Here is a 19,091-nt window from a genome sequence, read left to right on the forward strand (position 1 = left end):
ACACCCACTTAAAGTGTCAGTGGAGACATCTGCACACGGCTGTTATTGATTCAGTGCTGTCAGACCACAGAACTACACTGTCTTTCTCTCACCACATCTGCACCTGACCTCTCTCAGTCATGGGGCTTCACCACAAAGAGTTTGAGCAGGCTGGCAAGCGCCCAGGTCTACAGATATGGAGAATTGAAAAGATGGAACTGGCCCCTGTGCCTGAAAACTTACACGGGAGCTTCTATATAGGTGATGCCTACCTGGTGCTCCACACTGTCAAACAAAAGGACTCGTGCTTCTACGATCTGCACTACTGGCTGGGTAAGCAATGGATTTTCTGTCATTTATAAAAGAGCTTAGGTCTTTTGAATCAACTTTTTATGTTTAAATACTCTTTTTACATATGTACTATGTAGAATATTTTCTGTTACTTAATATTGCATGTGACTCTGCAGTTAAACAGTAAAATGACTAATCTCAGTAGCTTGACTAGTACCTTAATGTTCAATAGGGTATCAGTACGGTCAAATTGTATTCACAAACTATTCCAGAACTGCATGGATGATGATTTCAATGTTATTTGAAAAAAAAAAAAATAATAAAAAAATAAAAACAAAAATCGCAGTCACTATTTAAAAGGTTGAGGAAAGACTAGGGCAAATTAGCTGACATGATACTCAAATGTGCTCATTGTAAACACGCCAGCAGATAGACAGAGCAAAGTAGAGTATATGGCCCCTATAAAATTACGCTTTAGAATTACGAAGGTTGTAAAGTTTATTCTCAGAAGCGGGTACTGGGTCACCTGATATTAATACTGCACTTTCATCTATACACCTTCTGTATGATGAGCATGTTTTTAATTTCTGAATTAAAATTCAGTTTGATATTTTGAAGAGCCTTAATAAATGAAAATAGTATTTTAATGTTAATTTCTAACAAGCAAGCAAACAAAAAAGCTTTACTGAATAATAAGTCGTGGTCCAGCCAACATGCCAAAAAAAGATGCAGAAAATAAAACAGGAAATGATGCAGACCCTCAATGTGACATAGGTCTAGATGAATAAATCTCTTAAAATAACATAATTTGACCTTTTCATAATATCAAAATGTCATGTGATTTTGTGAGTAGTACATTACTAAAAATATAGCAGACTCTCATTTGCCATTGATCTGAGTCAAGCTTTTGTTTCAGAGGGCTTTGTTTTTTAAATATTTTTACTGGAGATGCCTCAGACATACATGCTCTGGTTGCTCTAAAAAGCTGTGTCACAGCAATTTCAAAAAACAAACTTCTGTGGTCAAGTTGCAAAAGAACAGAAAACAGGAAGCTCATGAAGATGAGAATGACCATGGTTTATGCATTTTACTCTGGCAGAGTCTACAAGAAAAATATGACTTTAAAGGTCTGTTAATGTCACCAGCTTGCTCAAAGAAGATCACAGAAATTTAGAAGCCATTTAGTTGCCAGAAACCATGTGCACTTAATACAGTTTCCTTCCTCTGCTGAGAGAAAGCACTTTCTTTACTCCATTAGACGTTTCAGAACTGTCAATATCACAGATGTTCTGGCCTTGAGTGTATTTGTGGCCATAACCACACACACACACACACACACACACACACACACACACACACACACACACACACACACACACACACAAGCTTCCATTATCATTAACCACTTCCAATGCAAATGGATTCCTTAATGATGTTTCTGCCCATCATGTCTTTCTTGCCGAGTCATTTACCCTAAAAAAAAGCCTACTACAAAATGGACGCACAGAACAGGCTTTTTACCTCTGACAACACATCTGTGGTCACAGGCAACAGCTAACATAGCAGGCTTTAAAGTGTAAAAATGTATGCTAGGTGAATAAACACTTTGTATATCAGTCATCATCAAGTGTGAAAACAAGCAGCTCAATGTGGTTTGCAAAAGCAATGTTTATGCAGCTGATGAACTGAAAGTGTACAAGAAAAAAACAATCACTTAATTATTAACCTGAATGAAAAAGGATGAATAGGCCACAAAAGTAGCCTAAATGATCCTTCTTTCTCTCTTTCTAGGTAAGGAATGTACCCAGGATGAAAGTGCAGCGGCAGCCATCTTTACCATTCAGATGGATGACTACCTGGGAGGAAAACCGGTCCAGTACCGTGAACTCCAAGGTTTTGAGTCCACCAACTTCACCAGCTACTTCAAAGGCGGGATTACATATAAGGTTTGAGACAGTTTATAACACTCTAGACCTACTCTGACAACAATTTTCTTGTAGTTTTTGTGCTCTAATGACTCACAACAGCGTATTATTCTTCACTTTACTTCAGGCCTATCTTAGGTCAAACATAAAGCTGCTGTTTAAACTGATGGAAAGACTAACAGTGGCTGCTGTATTTATTTGCAAATTGAGAAAACATCTCCTAGACTTCACAGTGCAAATCTAGGATTAGTGTTTTTGTTTACAATTTGGGTGAGGTAAAAACCTGCTACTCCAATACCTTCCTACTGTACAGAGGACCTTGTGTTTTTCACAAACATGCGTGGTCTGAGGGGATGTTGTGTCACAGACAGCACGTGTTTGGGGGCATTCAACTCCTCAGTGTTGCAATTGGCCTCAGAATGAAAATGACTCACGGGTTTATAAATGGAAAAACAAGAAGAAAGAGCAGGAACGTTTTAAAAAATATTTTCCAACCTTCTCAGGCCGGAGGTGTGGCATCAGGGTTTCATCACGTGGTCACCAATGATCTTACTGCCCGCCGACTCTTCCACATCAAGGGCAGGCGCACTGTCCGGGCCACAGAAGTACCTCTCGCCTGGGCCAGTTTCAACAACGGTGACTGCTTCATAGTTGATCTGGGAGCGGTAAGATCTGCAACAAACATTCAAACGGCTGTGTTAGGTTTTTTTAATAGAATATTTAACCTAAAAATGAAAATCCTGTCACCATTCACCCTCATGTCGCTCCAAATGCATGATTAGACTTTTTTTTTCTTCTGTGGAACATCCATGGAATTATTTAGTAAAATGTCCACACTGCACTTTTCCACAGCGAAAATGGAAAACTGCAGCTGGTAATATTCAAAAAGACATCCACATACATAATAACTTATGCACTGCATTCTGAGTCCTCTGAAATCAATAGCTTTTGTAAAACTTAAGTGATTTATTGCAAAAAAATCTTAAAATCACTGCAAAATACAGTGTTTAAACACCATCAGGGTGAGTAAATGATGACTGATTTTTGTGTAAACTGTTAATTAAGAAGGAAGGGAATCACCTTTGATTGCTAACTGACATACCAAATTCATTTTTTGAGTAATAATCTATAAACGTTTTCACCCTTCAAACCTTATACTGTTAACACATAAAATATATATATTTTTAAAGTGCAAATATAATTAAACAAGTACAGTCTCAGTTAGGATAATCCAGATAGAATCCCTAAAGAAATGTCAAGTATTACACTTCATTTTCCATAGACAATAACTGGCTGGTTCATTTGTGCAGAGTGTATTTAATATCCTCTCTGTATGCACTTTGGGTGGATTTGATAATTGGATTGGATGTCAAATTACTGACTGTCAACATACTGTGTAGAGCAAATGTTGTGAGAGCACAAGGGCGGAACCACATCTCACGCCTAACAACAGAAGCATCTTTTAAGCTACTAACAGGCTCTTGCTGACCATGCGTTACATAGGATAGTTTGCAGGAAGATTAAATGTGACAATACCATTTGACTAAAGTATTTGACAGCACACTTAGTGCTGAACTCTCTCACTTCTCCAAAGGAACTTGCAGACCACAGTCAATTAAACAGAACAGACAAATCCTTACTGATACCATTCCACAATGACAGTGTAAAAACAACTATATGGTAGCATTTTCAAAGGTAGAGGTGGCAAAAATGATTTCTTAAGAAATCGTGTCACAGACATAATTACCAAGAACCAAACAGAGGCCAATGTTTTCCTAGGAAGTCTGCTATTGTACGCATAACAAACATGAGCACGTATTGCAAGGATCACAATTAATTAAACTGATTTCTGAAACTAGGTGATCTACCAATGGTGTGGGTCTAAGTGCAACAAGTTTGAGCGCCTCAAAGCTGCACAGGTAGCTACTGGCATTAGAGACAACGAGAGGAACGGACGAGCCCAGCTGGTGGTTGTAGAGGAAGGACATGAGCCTGCAGCGATGATGGAGGTATCAAATAAAAATGCCCATCAAACGTCTTTTAAGTATGGATGAATTTGCATGGAATACAATCTTAAGCATCCGGAAGTACTTATTAGAGCTTATTTTTATCACCACTAAGAATTTTACAGTTAAACCAATGTTTGCTATAGTCAGTACGAAATCAGGTTTAGCTGGAAGGTTTGACATTTTTATACCTTGTCTTTGCACATCACAGGTTCTCGGTAAGAAGCCTGAAATCCCTGAAGGTGATGATAATGAGGATGTGGTTGCAGACGTGTCAAACAGGAAAATGGCCAAACTTTACATGGTAAACAAGTCTATAAACTTCAGTTTGATTCATCTATATGCAAACCTAACAGACACATGCACACAGACACACGCACAATGGAAATGTAACATGATATTATTTAATTACAACTGCACTTTACAGGTATCAGATGCAACAGGGAAAATGCAAGTGTCGCTTGTGTCAGATGAAAATCCGTTTAACCAGAGTGACCTGTTGTCTGAGGAATGCTTCATTCTGGACCATGGAAAAAGCAAAATGATCTTTGTGTGGAAAGGTATTGGTAAACTGAATGCACTAAATGAAGTAATTGTGTAACCATCTTACTGAGATTACTTGACTTTATTTTTTGATGATCTAGGCCGCAACGCAAATCCAGATGAAAGGAAGGAGGCCATGAAAACAGCTGAGGGCTTCATTAAGCAGATGGGATATCCTGCCAACACCCAGGTTCAGAAACATTAGATATGTGTATATGTTTTGCTGCATTATTTACATTCACTTGAATGAGTGACCATACCAACCATAGTTGGATGTAGCAAAAAAAAAAAAAAAATTATATATACACGCATAAGAGCTTGTCTCTGGAGCAGTATCCTTAAAGGGACAACTTCGTACCCTATTTTCCCCTAAATCGGGGGTGTCCAAATCTGATCCTGGAGGGCCACTGTCTTGAAGAGTTTAGCTCCAACCCTAATTAAAAACACCTAAACCAGCTAATCAAGGTCTTCAGACTCACTAGAAACTTCTGGGCAAGTGTTTGGAGCTGGTTGGAGCCAAAATCTGCAGGACGTCAACCCTCCAGGAACAGGACTGGAAGGTTCATAGTAGTACCTTAAGGGTACGTCAGGGGTAGATGATTGCTCCAAGATGTTGTATGCCTAAAAGATACCATTTTTGCATTTTTTTCAGACAGGGAAAATGAATAGTATTCTTTGGGTCACCCAGGTCTTTTCGTCCCTGCACACAGATCCAGGTCCTTCCAGAGGGTGGAGAGACGCCCATCTTTAAGCAGTTTTTCAAAACCTGGAAAGAGAAGGACCAGGCTGAGGGTCTAGGCAGAGTGTATGTCACTGAGCGGATCGCCAAGATTAAGCAAGAAGTGTTTGATGCCTCCAAGCTGCACGAGTCTAATCAAATGGCTGCTCAGTACAACATGGTTGACAATGGCACTGGAAAAACACAGGTAACAATTTGCATACAAAAGATCAGAGATTGTATGTTCAATTGTGCTGCCGTTTGGCATAGCAGAAGATGAACATCTTACTGTCAAAATGACACTCAAAATGAAACTAGAAGATAAGCTGCTGAATGATTTTTGCACTCAAAAATAGTGGTCACATTTACCGCTGTTCAGTGAAATGCAGTAATTTTAAGATGTCACCATGCAGATTTCACAACGGGTTCAAGTTGGTCACGTGGATTCACTGTATTGACCAACAGAGTGACTTCTGTTTGAGAGCACCTTAAGAGGACGTCATTTCACAGCAATTACAGATTGTTATATTATCACAGGATGAAATCCACCTGTCCCAACATGTAAATATAGTTGATGGATATTCTTAATCTGGTCTTGTTTCACAGATTTGGAGGGTGGAGTGTGGTAATACCACAGGTGATACCAAGGTTCCTGTTGACCCAGAGGCATACGGCCAGTTCTATGGAGGGGACTGCTATATCATTTTATATGCCTACACCAAAGGAGAAATCATTTACACCTGGTACGCCTCATAGAAGTAGATAGTTTCCAGAGGGGGAGTCAAATCATACACAAAAAGAATCAAATAAGGCTTATCGCTCTATGCTTCTACCCTCAGGCAAGGTTCCAGCAGCACAATAGATGAACTGACAGCTTCAGCCTTTCTCACTGTTGAGCTGGACCGTTCGCTGGGAGGAAAAGCTGTTCAGGTGAGCGGGATTTGAATTTTATCTATACACTAATTTACTGACTGTAACTGGGGCTGGATTATGAACTAGATAAGTAGGGCTTCAAAGATGTCCAGCAGCCCCGACTGAAAATCTAGAAGAAAACACAACTAGGCTAGAGTTGTTGTCTTATTATGGTTCCCCATTCCATGTCCATTCAGGTGCGAGTGACTCAAGGAAAGGAACCACCTCATTTGCTGAGCCTCTTCAAAGAAAAGCCTCTGATCGTGTACAAGAACGGGACTTCTAAAAAGGGAGGACAGGCACCCGCACCTCCAACACGTCTCTTTCAAGTGCGCAAGAACCTGGGCACCATTACACGGATTTGTGAGGCGAGTCCTGGTCTACAAACTCAATGCCCAGAAACACATTAAATTATTAGGAAAAGGAGGATCCAGATAAACCACGTTTTCATATCTAACTTGGTCATTTATAGTCAGTAGTTGGTACAAGTTGGTTGATGAGTCATGCGGTTGACAATCTAGGTCATTCTGGTTAGCACTGGCAGATCATCTAGTCCAAGGTGGTGGAGATCTGCTTGATGTTCCAAAACAGTGTTCATCTTTGGTTAAGCTGACCTATTTTTAATTTAGATATGTCCCTTGAGTGTGTTGGTTTGTGGTCTAACAGGTAGATGCTAAAGCATCAAGTTTGAACAGCAATGATGCCTACCTTCTGAAGTTACCTGAGGGGGATGGGTACTTGTGGAAGGGGAAGGGGGCCAGTGAGGAAGAGGAACGAGGGGCAAAGTACATGAGTGAGAAACTGAAGTGCAAAACCAAACCAATTATTGAAGGAAACGAGCCAGGTATGGCCAATGCGCAATAGATTCAATTTATTCTCTTCATGCTTTATACGCACACATTGGTAGGAGTTACAGGAGTTACTGACGACATTTACATCTTTTAACTTTTACATACTTGTTGCCCATTGAAAGAGGACTTCTGGAAAGCTCTGGGTGGAAAGACGAAGTATCAGACATCTGAGATGTTGGAGAGCAAATCTATAGCACATCCTCTCCGCCTGTTCGCCTGCTCCAACAAAAGTGGAAAGTTCATCGTGAGTATCCTAGACCGGATATAAGAGAGAGCCAAAGTCCAGTTCGGTTTCACATTAAGCTTTTGCTTTCGATACAAATTCTGCATTGGAATCTATGCTTAAAATGTAAAACATGTCTTGGTTTCCTGTGTTAACTGCTCAGGTACTGCTACATACAGGCAAACTGTTGTTTGGACACTAAACATGCATTTTACAACTATAGATTGAAGAAGTACCTGGTGAGTTTAACCAAGATGACCTGGCAGAGGATGATGTCATGTTGCTGGATGTCTGGGATCAGGTAAGACAGTTATGTTTCTTTTTGACTATCTCTAAGATTCAAAGGACAGCAGTTGTCTCTGATTAGAGTTCTGACAATCTTTATTTTAGCATTCAAATATATCTCCTGACTTTCATGGATTAGCATGTGCCACTGATCCTTGATTTCATCTCTCAGGTGTTTGTGTGGATTGGAAAGGATGCCAATGAGGTGGAGAGGACTGAGTCTGTAAAATCCGGTGAGATTCAGGCACACATTCCTTAAAACGTCTTTCTTCATAATCTGAATACAAAACAGAAACCCCTTTAAAACTCAACAGGTTCAACAGCATACTTGAACAAACCACATTATTCTCACATGCAAAAGATACATTTTAAATTTAAGATTATGTAAAATCAGTCTTTTGATTATGTCCTCTCTTTGTAAACTAATAAATATAGTCATACAGCTTTTTGAGTATTTGTACCTTTGCAGCAAAGACCTACATTGAGACGGACCCATCAGGACGAGACAAGGGGACACCTGTTGTGGTGGTAAAGCAGGGACACGAGCCCCCCACCTTCACCGGCTGGTTCCTGGGGTGGGACGCCTCTCGATGGGACAGTGACCTCATGGCAAGAGCAGTGCAATCACTGCAGGTTTAGTGAAATCCTAAAAGTCCTGAAGTCAATAGACTTGACTGGAATGATAAAACAGAAAGCTATTTACGGAGGCATGACAAGCGTTTTGACTATTCCATTAAAATCCTAAAAATATGCCACATGTCCAACATGTAAAGTTAATCAACATATGTCAGATCTTAAAGTTGGGTATTTCTCTTTAATTTGTTTGCACAGACTTATATTTGTGCTCTGGATTTCTATAAGCATGATTTCAAAACATACAATAAAAGAATCGATACATTTTTCAAAAAATGTCTGGTCTTAGTCAATGCAGTACACAAGAGCCCCCTAGAGACAAAAAAAAGAAAAAGAAAAAGAAAAATTAATTACAAAACAAGTAATACATTCCAGATGTGATGTAGTTTTACTGACCACCAAGACACACAACAATACTGTTGAAATACTATGACCAAAGTTAGTATAAGAAGATACCATGGTACTAAAATTCATGTACCAACTGGTACTTCCAGGAACACCATGGTACTACTATGATACATGTCATACATATAAGAATACTGATTATAATTTAAGAAATGCAAATTTCAGGGTTAAAATTTCATCGCACCCAATAAACTACTTGAAAATATTTACTTTATTTTGGTAAATGCAAATTGTAAGTAGCGGGATTCAATGCTGTGACATTATTTTAAAACCAGCCTGCACAGGCTGATGGGGATCTTCAATATAATTACTCAATAAATATTGGAACAATGGTTAAATGTGTATTAAGGGCTTGTAATTACGATGCATTGTACGTGGGGAGCTAAATGGCTTGGTCAAGTGCATGATACACTCATAATTAAAGTCATTAAAGAAGGATCGAATCATATTTTTTCACTATGCTAGTGAGAATATCTTATAGACTCACTGTTTTTATATCAAGCTAATCATACTTTCAATGTCTTAACCTGACCCCAACCCCTAAAACTAACCCTCAGTTGTACACTTCATTATATTTAAAGACTAATATCATTTGAAACATTTATAAACAAAAAGATATATTAACAAAAACAAACGATTGCTCTGCCTCATATAAATCATGAATACTTGTAAACGTGTCAGTGGCCACATTTGTGACTGCTGGGTTTATAGCAAGTAACTTTGATTCACATCCTAACATTGTATTACTACCTTTACATGAACAATAAAACTAAAAAGCTAAAACAAAATAAATATTTGTACTTTTGGCTTATCAATTTGACAAGATTTGTTTTTTAACACTATAATTTCCCACTGGTTACTGAAAATGGTGGCCAGAAATAGGCTACTACTACTACTACTACTAATAATAATAATAATAAAACTGTATTGGCTGCAGCTTGTTCAAGGGAATCTTACAGGCATAATATGGGCTTAAATTAGTTAAGCAATGGGTGAATAATCAGAGCCCATTCCTTCCAATACCACATGATGGCGCACAAGTGAAACAAAACGTTTTACGCAAGAAATCCTTTATTGGAATTGGCAAAACCCTTCAACCAAACTTTAGGTTAACACATATTGAGTACTGTTTAATCTAACAGAAATACTAGACCTATGTTACTTAAAATAAGTTTAGATTTTCAAAACCGCAAAGCTGTTACCAAAAAAGGCTTGATTGTAAGAAATTAACATTTAAAACAGTTTTCATGCATTATTTTTTAAACGTAGCCTATTTTGTATATTTGTTAAACTTGGTTGAATATGCACATTACATTAGACATAATTGAAATGGGGTTCTAGTGTCATCTTTTTAAGTGATAGACTAATTTGTACTGAAATTACTATTTTATTAAGTAGCTCAGACGAACGATTGTCTGAAGACGGGTAATCACGGGAGTCTAGGGCATTCAGTAGTCAAGGTGTATGAATGGATGTGTGGTGTACGTGACAGCACGTCCATCACGGGCTAATTGTGTATTGATAGCACCGCTAATTGTTCTGACACTTTGATACACCTCCTTTCTTTGACAGCGCTGGCTCACTAATGTTTATTGCATTTTGCTTTCCACTACACAGCAATTCTGTTAGTTTTCACACTTTGACTTAGCTTTTCTTTACTTCCTTTAAAGTTAAAGACTCTTCTACTGGGGTCCTTTTAGCACACAAATGTTAAGGTCCGAACTGAAAATAATCTTCTCTATAAGCAGCCAACTACCATATCGTGTGTTCCGCAATTTCTTTAGTCATTTATTAGAATCAGAACCAGTGATATCCGTTTCGTGAATGAATAACTCTTTTAAATCGGTTCTTTTGAACGAATTGCTCAAACACGTTAACAAAACGGGCTGAATCGGTTCGTTATTTAGTCTAAATGATTCACTGAATCTTTAAAGCAGTGTCCAACTCAGTAAAACATTAACTTATTAGATGAAGTGGATATTTCCTAATAATACACTGAAACAAAACCTCCACACCCATCTTTTTGGATACCAGCTAAATAATTTAATTAGGCTAGTACTTATAACCTAGTAACGCTCACCTGTAAGCGCGTCTCTCAAACTGTAAGCGCGTCTCTCAAACTTTAAAAGCCTTGAGCGACATGAACAGGTGGTGTGTCCAAAACGACGACGGGCTTGACTTTTCACTAATCAAACTCCAAGGAAAATAACACGCGCTCACTGAATTGAACCAATCAGCGCGTAGTTCTACACAGTGGGCGGAGCCAGCCCTGCTAGAATGAAGTGGAAGGCAGCCCGCTGTAGAGTCAGTGAGACAGGCACTGATACAGGGAGTGGATACACTTGTCGGCTCAGCTGATCTAAATGGCAACAATATTTTGGAAATAGTCGTAAACATTTTCATCTTATGAGCTAACGAGTAACGCAAGGATCGCACTAAATAAGGTGGGTGCCGAATGAGATTTTATTTCCATTCGCGGGTGCATACAAAGCTTAAATTGTAGAAAAATAGCATTAGTCTGTGTAATAATGTAATTTAGAGTAACTTATTATTTTGGTAATGAATCAATAGCGTTCTGGAGCCCGTTAAGCATTTTTAGCGCACAAAATAATAATGATTCTCATGTTGAATCACTTGTTGGGAGAAAATGATGACAAAATTCATGTCTTTATGTATGGAGATGAGCCCCTCCTAAAGCGCTCTTACAGATGGCCATAGAGATCTGCGACAGACTCGTGTTTTCCCCGTTTACATAGGTTAGCTTGTGCATTTTTCTCTTTTTGCAACTGGCAACTACTGTTTAACAATAAAATGGCAAGATTAGATGAACAGGAGCCTTTGCGCGCTAGGATTTTTACCGATGCGTAATTCTGGTGCCCCTGTGGTGCTACATGTGCAAATGGGCTTCCTGCTGTTTCATCCTTCATTCACCATCACTGGAACTGAATGACACCCAACTAGGTTAAATGTGTGTGCCTTTTAGAATGACAAAGAGAGAAGCATTCTTACTTAGAATGAACAGCCAAGTAACAGAGAGCTCTAAAAGTGTGTGTGTGTGTGTCATGGTGCTCCACTGCTGGCCTCATTGCATCATCTCCTTTTTCATTTGGTTTCAGGTTATAGCAGCAGCAGCTTCTCAGGGGAAAGAGAGAAGCCTTTTGAATATTTGGTGAAGCATCAGCGGTAGCAGCGGCGACACCTGGTCTCCTGAGTCTCCGCGTTCGCTTTCATCTTCATCAGAGTGACGGATCAAGATGGGGAATGGATTATCAGAGCCCCATGCCATCTTTCCCTGCCTGCCGTCCTTTCAGGCCCTGCACATTGTTATTCTCGGCTTGGACTGTGCCGGTAAGACTACCGTATTGTACCGGCTACGCTTTAATGAGTTCGTGAACACTGTTCCCACCAAAGGCTTCAACACGGAGAAGATCAAGGTGACTCTTGGTGGGAAAATCCGGACTGCAACCTTTCATTTCTGGGATGTAGGAGGTCAGGAAAAGCTCCGGCCTCTGTGGCGCTCCTATACGCGGTGTGCTGACGGCCTCTTGTTCGTAGTGGACTCTGTAGATGCCGAACGCATGGAGGAGGCCAAGACGGAGTTGCATAAGATCACACGGCTACAGGAGAACCAGGGGGTGCCCGTGTTGGTGGTGGCTAACAAGCAGGACCTGCGCAGCGCGTTGCCACTAGGTGAAGTCGAACAGATGTTGGCACTGAATGAGCTCGGCTCTCATACGCCTTGGCACCTCCAACCGGCCTGTGCCATCATCGGAGAAGGTCTACAAGAAGGCCTGGAACGTCTCCACTCCATGATCATCAAGCGGAGAAAGATGATGAGGCAGCAGAAGAGGAAAAGATGACTTTTTGTAGATGGGATGTGAGCTGGATGTGGTAGAAGGCCTCTATGATGGCTCTGCTGGTGATGTGCCATGGGCCGTTGTGGCCCTGCGTTCCTGGAATTATTGTTTCGGCGGGCTGAGTTTTATCAGTCAAATGGTTCTGGATAAATACAGTTCAGAGACCGCAAGAGGACAATATTGATTTACCATTTTAGTTGTTGGATTGTAGCAGCGGTGGGACGATCACATGGAACTTTTACATCAATACAAGTCTTACAAAATGTCAACAGGTCTTGTGGTACATTAAGTTCTCATGAAGGACCACACTGGACATGAACTTGTAAATGACGAAGACCTATCCCTAAAGTCTTTGTCCTTGCGTCTGAAGTGTTACACGTATCCTAGCATTCATGTAAAGTCTTGAAATGGAAGGATTGATTACCAAAGCTGCCATGGACATCATGAAAAATTCAATGTATACATTCAGGTGATGTGTTTTCCCCCATTGGGTTTATCCAGAATGGCCAACCATCATTTTCCCTGGGTGTTTGTTGTCCTGGTGGACAGGGGAACCAGAATAAGCTTTATGGATCACTTGTTTGGGAATGCACAAATGTTGAAATCAGATTGGAGAAGGGTCGACCAATAAAGTAGTTCAACAGGTGAATGTGGTAACTGTCAAGAGGTTAACTCAACATGTTGATGCAGTAGCTTCTCCCAAGTTTGAGGACTACTGGTGTCATTTCAAGCTGTACCTACATTGTGTGCTTCCCTGAACGACAAGAGATGTTTAAATGCACTTTAGCAATTCCCTTTTCTAAACTATGAACTTGCAGCATCTGATTTTTTTGTAAAGAGTTTATCATGCTACAAAAAGAAGTAATGTATTGCTTCGAGTTAAGCATTTTTTTAAAATATCCACTGTTCCACATTCAAATGCATCAGTTTGTCACTCAGTGCTTGTGTGTTGAGGGATGTTCATATTTATGTGTCAGAGTTTGTACACTTTGAATAAATCCACAACTACACTAAACATGTTTTGAGTCCTCATTACTACCTGTTACATGACACACTCATGCTAATTATCAAAGTTTATGACCTGACAACATCTCTAATTGCATTTTTAGTCTGATAATCGTTTGACGCACTTCACAGTTGAGTCACAGAAGGTTGTTCCTTTATAGAGTCAGTAGGACATGCAAAATAGGCAACATGACGTGAACTGTACTCGTCGCATTCTAGGCATGCGACCAAACAGGATGTACTTTGTACTGTCACTGAACACTTAATGTTATAGGTACTGCAAGAGTGCAATTATTGCATCTCCATATTGAATATAAAAGCTGAAATTTCATTTGTACATTGTGGTGTTTACTTTTATGTATTTCAGTCATCAGCTATAAAAAATTCACATTTTTTCCTATGCACTTATTTTAAAATGTTACATTGTAATGAATTTACAATGAATACAATGAATTTAAGTTCTGAATTTAATTGTTTTGTCATAAAGTTAAAATGTCAGGACGATACCATAATGATTAAGTTATTAAAAGAATGAAATTCAACAAACAATTCTAAATAAATAAATAACCTATAAAAATATATTTTAATATATTTTAAAATATATTGTTTTTGAAAAAAAAAAAAAGATTAAAATGTATTCAAGGTGTAAGGAAAAACAGGTTAAACTAACAATATATACTGTATATATTTTTTTTAAGTTTTTCATAAAACCACATGAAACCAACTTGAAAACAGACATTTCTAAGAAAAACTAACTTGGCACATGTGTTTTAATCTAGTTTCTGGTATATTATTAGATATCTAGTATATTACAAATAAATAATATATCTAGTGTATTATTTATTATACCTGACAACCTCTGCTTCACAAGCCATGTAGGTGAGCTGAGGAATTTTAATGAACCGGAGTACCGTGCCTTTTGTCTTTGCATGAAAGTACAGCTCACTTGTATTAGTAACGCTGTTTCTTTGAGGTGGGCTGGCATTATGCCCAACGCCCCATGGTCTGTTCCACAAATTTTAATGAACCGGAGTACCGTGCCTTTTGTCTTTGCATGAAAGTACAGCTCACTTGTATTAGTAATGCTGTTTCTTTGAGGTGGGCTGGCATTATGCCCAACGCCCCATGGTCTGTTCCACTAAAACATAATTTAAGCAGGGCAGAGGTTAAGCTTGTGTGCCGTTCCCATACTCCACTATCGCTCCTGACCCTTCGCGAGACGCAACAAAAACACAGCTCCCATCACAGCGTTCTCCATCCTCCTGTTGTTAATGTTCTTCTTCTTTATTTCTGTTGTTGAACGCCGCGCACAAATGATGTCGCTGTTGACCGGCTTACGTCACTTCTTAGTACACACTGTCGGTGCGAATGCAACCCTTTAAATAGTACTGGGAAATAGTTCGCGCAAAATCGTCCTAGTACTTTACTACTGTACATTTAGTTCTGGAGCTAAAGCGGTGCGAAAGGCCCTAATATGGTGATACATGAAAAGTTATGACAGAATGGATCATGAATGATTCTGAATAATGAGGCAAATATGTATTTCAAAGAAATGTGTATAACTGAAAGCAGTCAATTTAAATGTTACAAGTTTTAAAGTAAAAGTCACTATTGGTTAGCCAAGACAGATTTAATGCCATTTAAACTTGGTGTTTACACATATTTTAAATGCAAAGCTGTGAAATGATTTCAATGATTTTCTCATTTTATGACTATATATGTACACTAGCATTCAAAATTTTGGGGCCAGTAACATTGTTTTTTAAATAAATTAGTACTTTTATTCAGCAAGGATGCATTAGAGGGATCAAAAGTGACAGTAAAGACAGAATGTCACAAATTATTTATTTTTCAAATAAATACTGTTTTGAACTATATATATATATTATTATTTTATAAGAATCCTGAAAAAATGTATCTGGGCTTCCACAAAAATAGTAAGCAGCACAACTGTGTTCAACATTTATAATAATAAGAAATGTTTAAGAAAAGAAAAAAAGAAAAGAAAAGAATAAGAAAAGAAAAAAGTAATGCTGCTGAAAATTCAACAGTGAGGAATAAATTTTAAATATATTTAATAGAAAACAATTATTTTAAATTGTAATAATATTTCACAAAATTACTGTTTTACTGTATGTTTGATCAAATGAATGCAGCCTTGAGCAGAAAGAGACTTCTTTCAAAAAAACATTTAAAAAATCATACCAATCTCGAATTTTTGAAAGGTAATATAATCAATTTGATCAGTATATCGCAACCTAATAATAAATAAAGCTGTTGTATCCCAAATATACATTTAATTTAACAAACATAACAAGCATGACATTTTTAAAAAAGATTGATTTTGGGCTTTTTTTGCCTTTATTACCATAGGACAGCATAGAGGAGACAGGAAGCAAAGTGGGAGAGAGAGAGAGGAGGGTGGGTTCGGGAAAGGTCCTCAAGCCAGGATTTGAACTCGGGACGCCCATAACACAATGGTGTCATATGTCGGCGCACTGCCTACTAAGGTATCAGCACCAACCAAACATGACATTTTGAGCAACTATAACTAAACTTTGAAAATGCGTTATACACAAGATCCACATTTATGCATTTTATCCAAAGCCGAATTATGTGTCAAATGTGTGTTTACATGTAGATAGATATTCCGAGTTTCATGACAAGTCTTTTGATCAGATGATTGTTTTTCTGTGTAAGCATAACCAACTGGCAAAAGTTAACACCCAAGTTTTCAAGAAGTGGCTGACTGACTGATGAGTAGAGAGTCCTACAGATTAGCATTTACACTACAAACGCAATGTAGCCGCACGTGTTTCCGGCTTCCTCCTAATGTGTTTTGGGTGATTAGATCACAAAATGCCTTGGACGTCACCTGAAATGGGCAGTAGTACCAGAATCAAAGAGGTCCTTCAAACAACACTATAATCACTTTCATTTGTGCTCCTGTTTTTAGATGGCAAAGAGTTCATGTTTAGGCCTTTAATGGTTGGCCTTAAAAGTGTCTGTTTCAGAGCTTGAATTGTGATTAACATGTGTTTGAAGTCAGTGCATTTATCTGTGTTGTCTGCCTGCAGTGGTGAGGTGTGAATGTTTGAGCGCAGGGTTGAGTGTGGTGTGAACGGGCGGGTGAAGGATGATAGGACTGGGTGAGAGGGGAAAGCAGAGCGAGATAAGTGCTCCACCACTCCCTGCCCTTCCTGAGAAGCACAGTGGCTCCCGCCCTTTTTAACACACAAGCCAAGATATGACGACACAATCGTACTTATGAATTTATTCATCCCTGTTACAAAGCAAGTCTTTCTCTTCTCTTAAACACAGTCCTTTTGGATACTTTATTTTATTGGCGTTCAGAAGTAATATTCTGGGTTTAATTGTACTGAGCAATATGCGGTTACTTGGAAAACATAGTGCTGGTGCTTTCACACATTGCAAAATATGAATGATAAAGTTGAAATATAATAATTAGACAAGAAAAGGACCAATAAATGAGACTTTTAGTATCAAAACCATCTGAAACTATTGTAAAGATTTCGTAGGAACATTTCTCTTTATATTCTTTTTTAGGATTGTATGGTTTGAATGAAGCTCAGTGTGTCTTATGCAACTGGTGGTAAATTTCATGGCTTAGTGATCATGGGGGCACCTTCTGGTGAGGTTGTTTAAAAGATGTTTTCGTGATAAGTATTTTTCGTAAAATACTTTTTTATTATTTAAAAAGTTTAAGATAACTTTTGAGCTCATATCAAACAACTGTTTAAACGTATGGTGATTTAACTGATTGTTAAAGAAGAGGTCAGGAGTTGCATCATGTTTCTCTGACTGACTTTATTTTGGCCCCTAAACCTTCCCTCGCAGATTGAAGAAAATGACGCTTTGGTAATGTTAAGCAAAAAAGCTTAACATTACCAGAGCATTGGTAACATTACATACTTGCAAATAAAATAAAATAAAATATAAAATAAAATAAAATAATAAAATAAAAAAAGAGATAGAAGAGAAATGAAGAATATGTGTATGCGAGTAGGCTATCTTATATACATTAAAAAAAATTTTTTTAAATGGACAGACAGACAGACAGATAGACAGAGAGAGGTTAGATAGATATAGATAGATAGATAGATAGATAGATAGATGAAATAGAATAGAAATATAATGAAAATGAATGAACACCATAGGTAGGGAGTAATAGCAACATAATTAAAAATTCAGCATTCATATCTGTGAGTATACGAGAGGAGGCAAGGGAGAGAAAGACAGACAGAGAAAGAACAGAGAAGGAGGAAGTGAAGAATACGTGTGTTAGCGAGTATCCCTCAGTATGTCTGACAGTTCAAAGCCAGGCTGCACTTAAAACAAAACCTCAGTAGAGTTGTGTAAGTATTCAGTTTGAAGGTGCTCTTTTACTGTCCTCCAAATGAGCTCTCATGAACTGTGATTCTTGACAAATGCCATCATTAATTCATCCAGAGTCTGATGAGGATGGGCCTGACCTGATCTACAAAGTGTATTTAGTAAAGTGCTGTTATCTCAACCACATAATAATGAATATGAAAAAGCCCCATCGTGGTGCAATTCAGTGGCATGGTCTTTTACAGACTGTCCTTGTCATGAGTTTGCATGTGTTTACATGGTAACTTCTGTAACTACAAAATGAAACGTTATCAGTGAAATATTATGCAAATAAAACAAACTATAAACACTAATATTAGAACAACATTGTTCAATCTCTTCATGTTGTTTCTCATTCTCATGTTGTAGCCAAAATCAGCTCACACTGTATATATTTTAGAAGACAGACACTGTGTGGCTCCAGGCTGCATCATCTAGTTATATACATTAAAAAAATTTTTTTTAAATGGACAGACAGACAGACAGATAGACAGAGAGAGGTTAGATAGATAGATAGATAGATAGATAGATAGATAGATGAAATAGAATAGAAATATAATGAAAATGAATGAACACCATAGGTAGGGAGTAATAGCAACATAATTAAAAATTCAGCATTCATATCTGTGAGTATACGAGAGGAGGCAAGGGAGAGAAAGACAGACAGAGAACGAACAGAGAAGGAGGAAGTGAAGAATACGTGTGTTAGCGAGTATCCCTCAGTATGTCTGACAGTTCAAAGCCAGGCTGCACTTAAAACAAAACCTCAGTAGAGTTGTGTAAGTATTCAGTTTGAAGGTGCTCTTTTACTGTCCTCCAAATGAGCTCTCATGAACTGTGATTCTTGACAAATGCCATCATTAATTCATCCAGAGTCTGATGATTATAGGCCTGGCCTGATCTGTGAAGTGTTTTTAGTAAAGTGCTGTTATCTCAACCACATATTAATGAATATGAAAAACCCCATTTAGTGCAATTCAGTGTCAAGGTTTTTTACAGGCCGTCCTTGACATGAGTTTGCATGTGTTTACTTAGTATCGTGTGTAACAGATACAAAATGAAACAT

General features: G+C 38.3%; 2 protein-coding genes and 1 long non-coding RNA gene across 3 annotated transcripts; 2 read left to right on the top strand and 1 right to left on the bottom strand.

Annotated features, from left to right (window-relative positions):
* The first annotated feature begins 70 nt into the window (after positions 1-70).
* Positions 71-8,623, top strand: scin (scinderin). The gene is made up of 16 exons (XM_016533241.1): positions 71-312; positions 2,062-2,216; positions 2,699-2,860; positions 4,055-4,204; positions 4,413-4,505; positions 4,629-4,761; positions 4,846-4,934; positions 5,455-5,670; positions 6,069-6,205; positions 6,302-6,392; positions 6,572-6,742; positions 7,041-7,218; positions 7,348-7,469; positions 7,672-7,749; positions 7,906-7,966; positions 8,203-8,623. The coding sequence occupies exons 1-16, from the start codon at positions 120-122 to the stop codon at positions 8,370-8,372; spliced, it is 2,199 nt and encodes a 732-aa protein (XP_016388727.1). The 5' UTR covers positions 71-119; the 3' UTR covers positions 8,373-8,623.
* LOC107724350 (uncharacterized) lies at positions 8,332-11,881 on the bottom strand. The gene is made up of 3 exons (XR_001638022.1): positions 11,781-11,881; positions 8,630-8,678; positions 8,332-8,407 (listed from the first exon to the last, which is right to left on the bottom strand). It is a non-coding gene; the product is annotated as an uncharacterized LOC107724350 (long non-coding RNA).
* arl4ab (ADP-ribosylation factor-like 4ab) lies at positions 11,073-13,643 on the top strand. The gene is made up of 2 exons (XM_016533242.1): positions 11,073-11,215; positions 11,888-13,643. The coding sequence occupies exon 2, from the start codon at positions 12,026-12,028 to the stop codon at positions 12,629-12,631; it is 606 nt and encodes a 201-aa protein (XP_016388728.1). The 5' UTR covers positions 11,073-11,215; positions 11,888-12,025; the 3' UTR covers positions 12,632-13,643.
* The last annotated feature ends 5,448 nt before the right edge of the window (positions 13,644-19,091 follow it).

This window comes from Sinocyclocheilus rhinocerous, unplaced genomic scaffold (assembly GCF_001515625.1).
Source record: "Sinocyclocheilus rhinocerous isolate Xijiao unplaced genomic scaffold, SAMN03320098_v1.1 scaffold574, whole genome shotgun sequence".
NCBI lineage: Eukaryota > Metazoa > Chordata > Actinopteri > Cypriniformes > Cyprinidae > Sinocyclocheilus > Sinocyclocheilus rhinocerous.

Excerpts from the sequence above, each read along its gene's own strand:
- scin (XM_016533241.1), top strand. The coding sequence starts at position 120 with ATGGGGCTTCACCACAAAGAGTTTGAGCAGGCTGGCAAGCGCCCAGGT. Across the intron at positions 4,205-4,412 it reads AGCCTGCAGCGATGATGGAG|GTTCTCGGTAAGAAGCCTGA; the intron begins GTATCAAATAAA and ends TGCACATCACAG. Across the intron at positions 7,219-7,347 it reads TATTGAAGGAAACGAGCCAG|AGGACTTCTGGAAAGCTCTG; the intron begins GTATGGCCAATG and ends GCCCATTGAAAG.
- arl4ab (XM_016533242.1), top strand. The coding sequence starts at position 12,026 with ATGGGGAATGGATTATCAGAGCCCCATGCCATCTTTCCCTGCCTGCCG.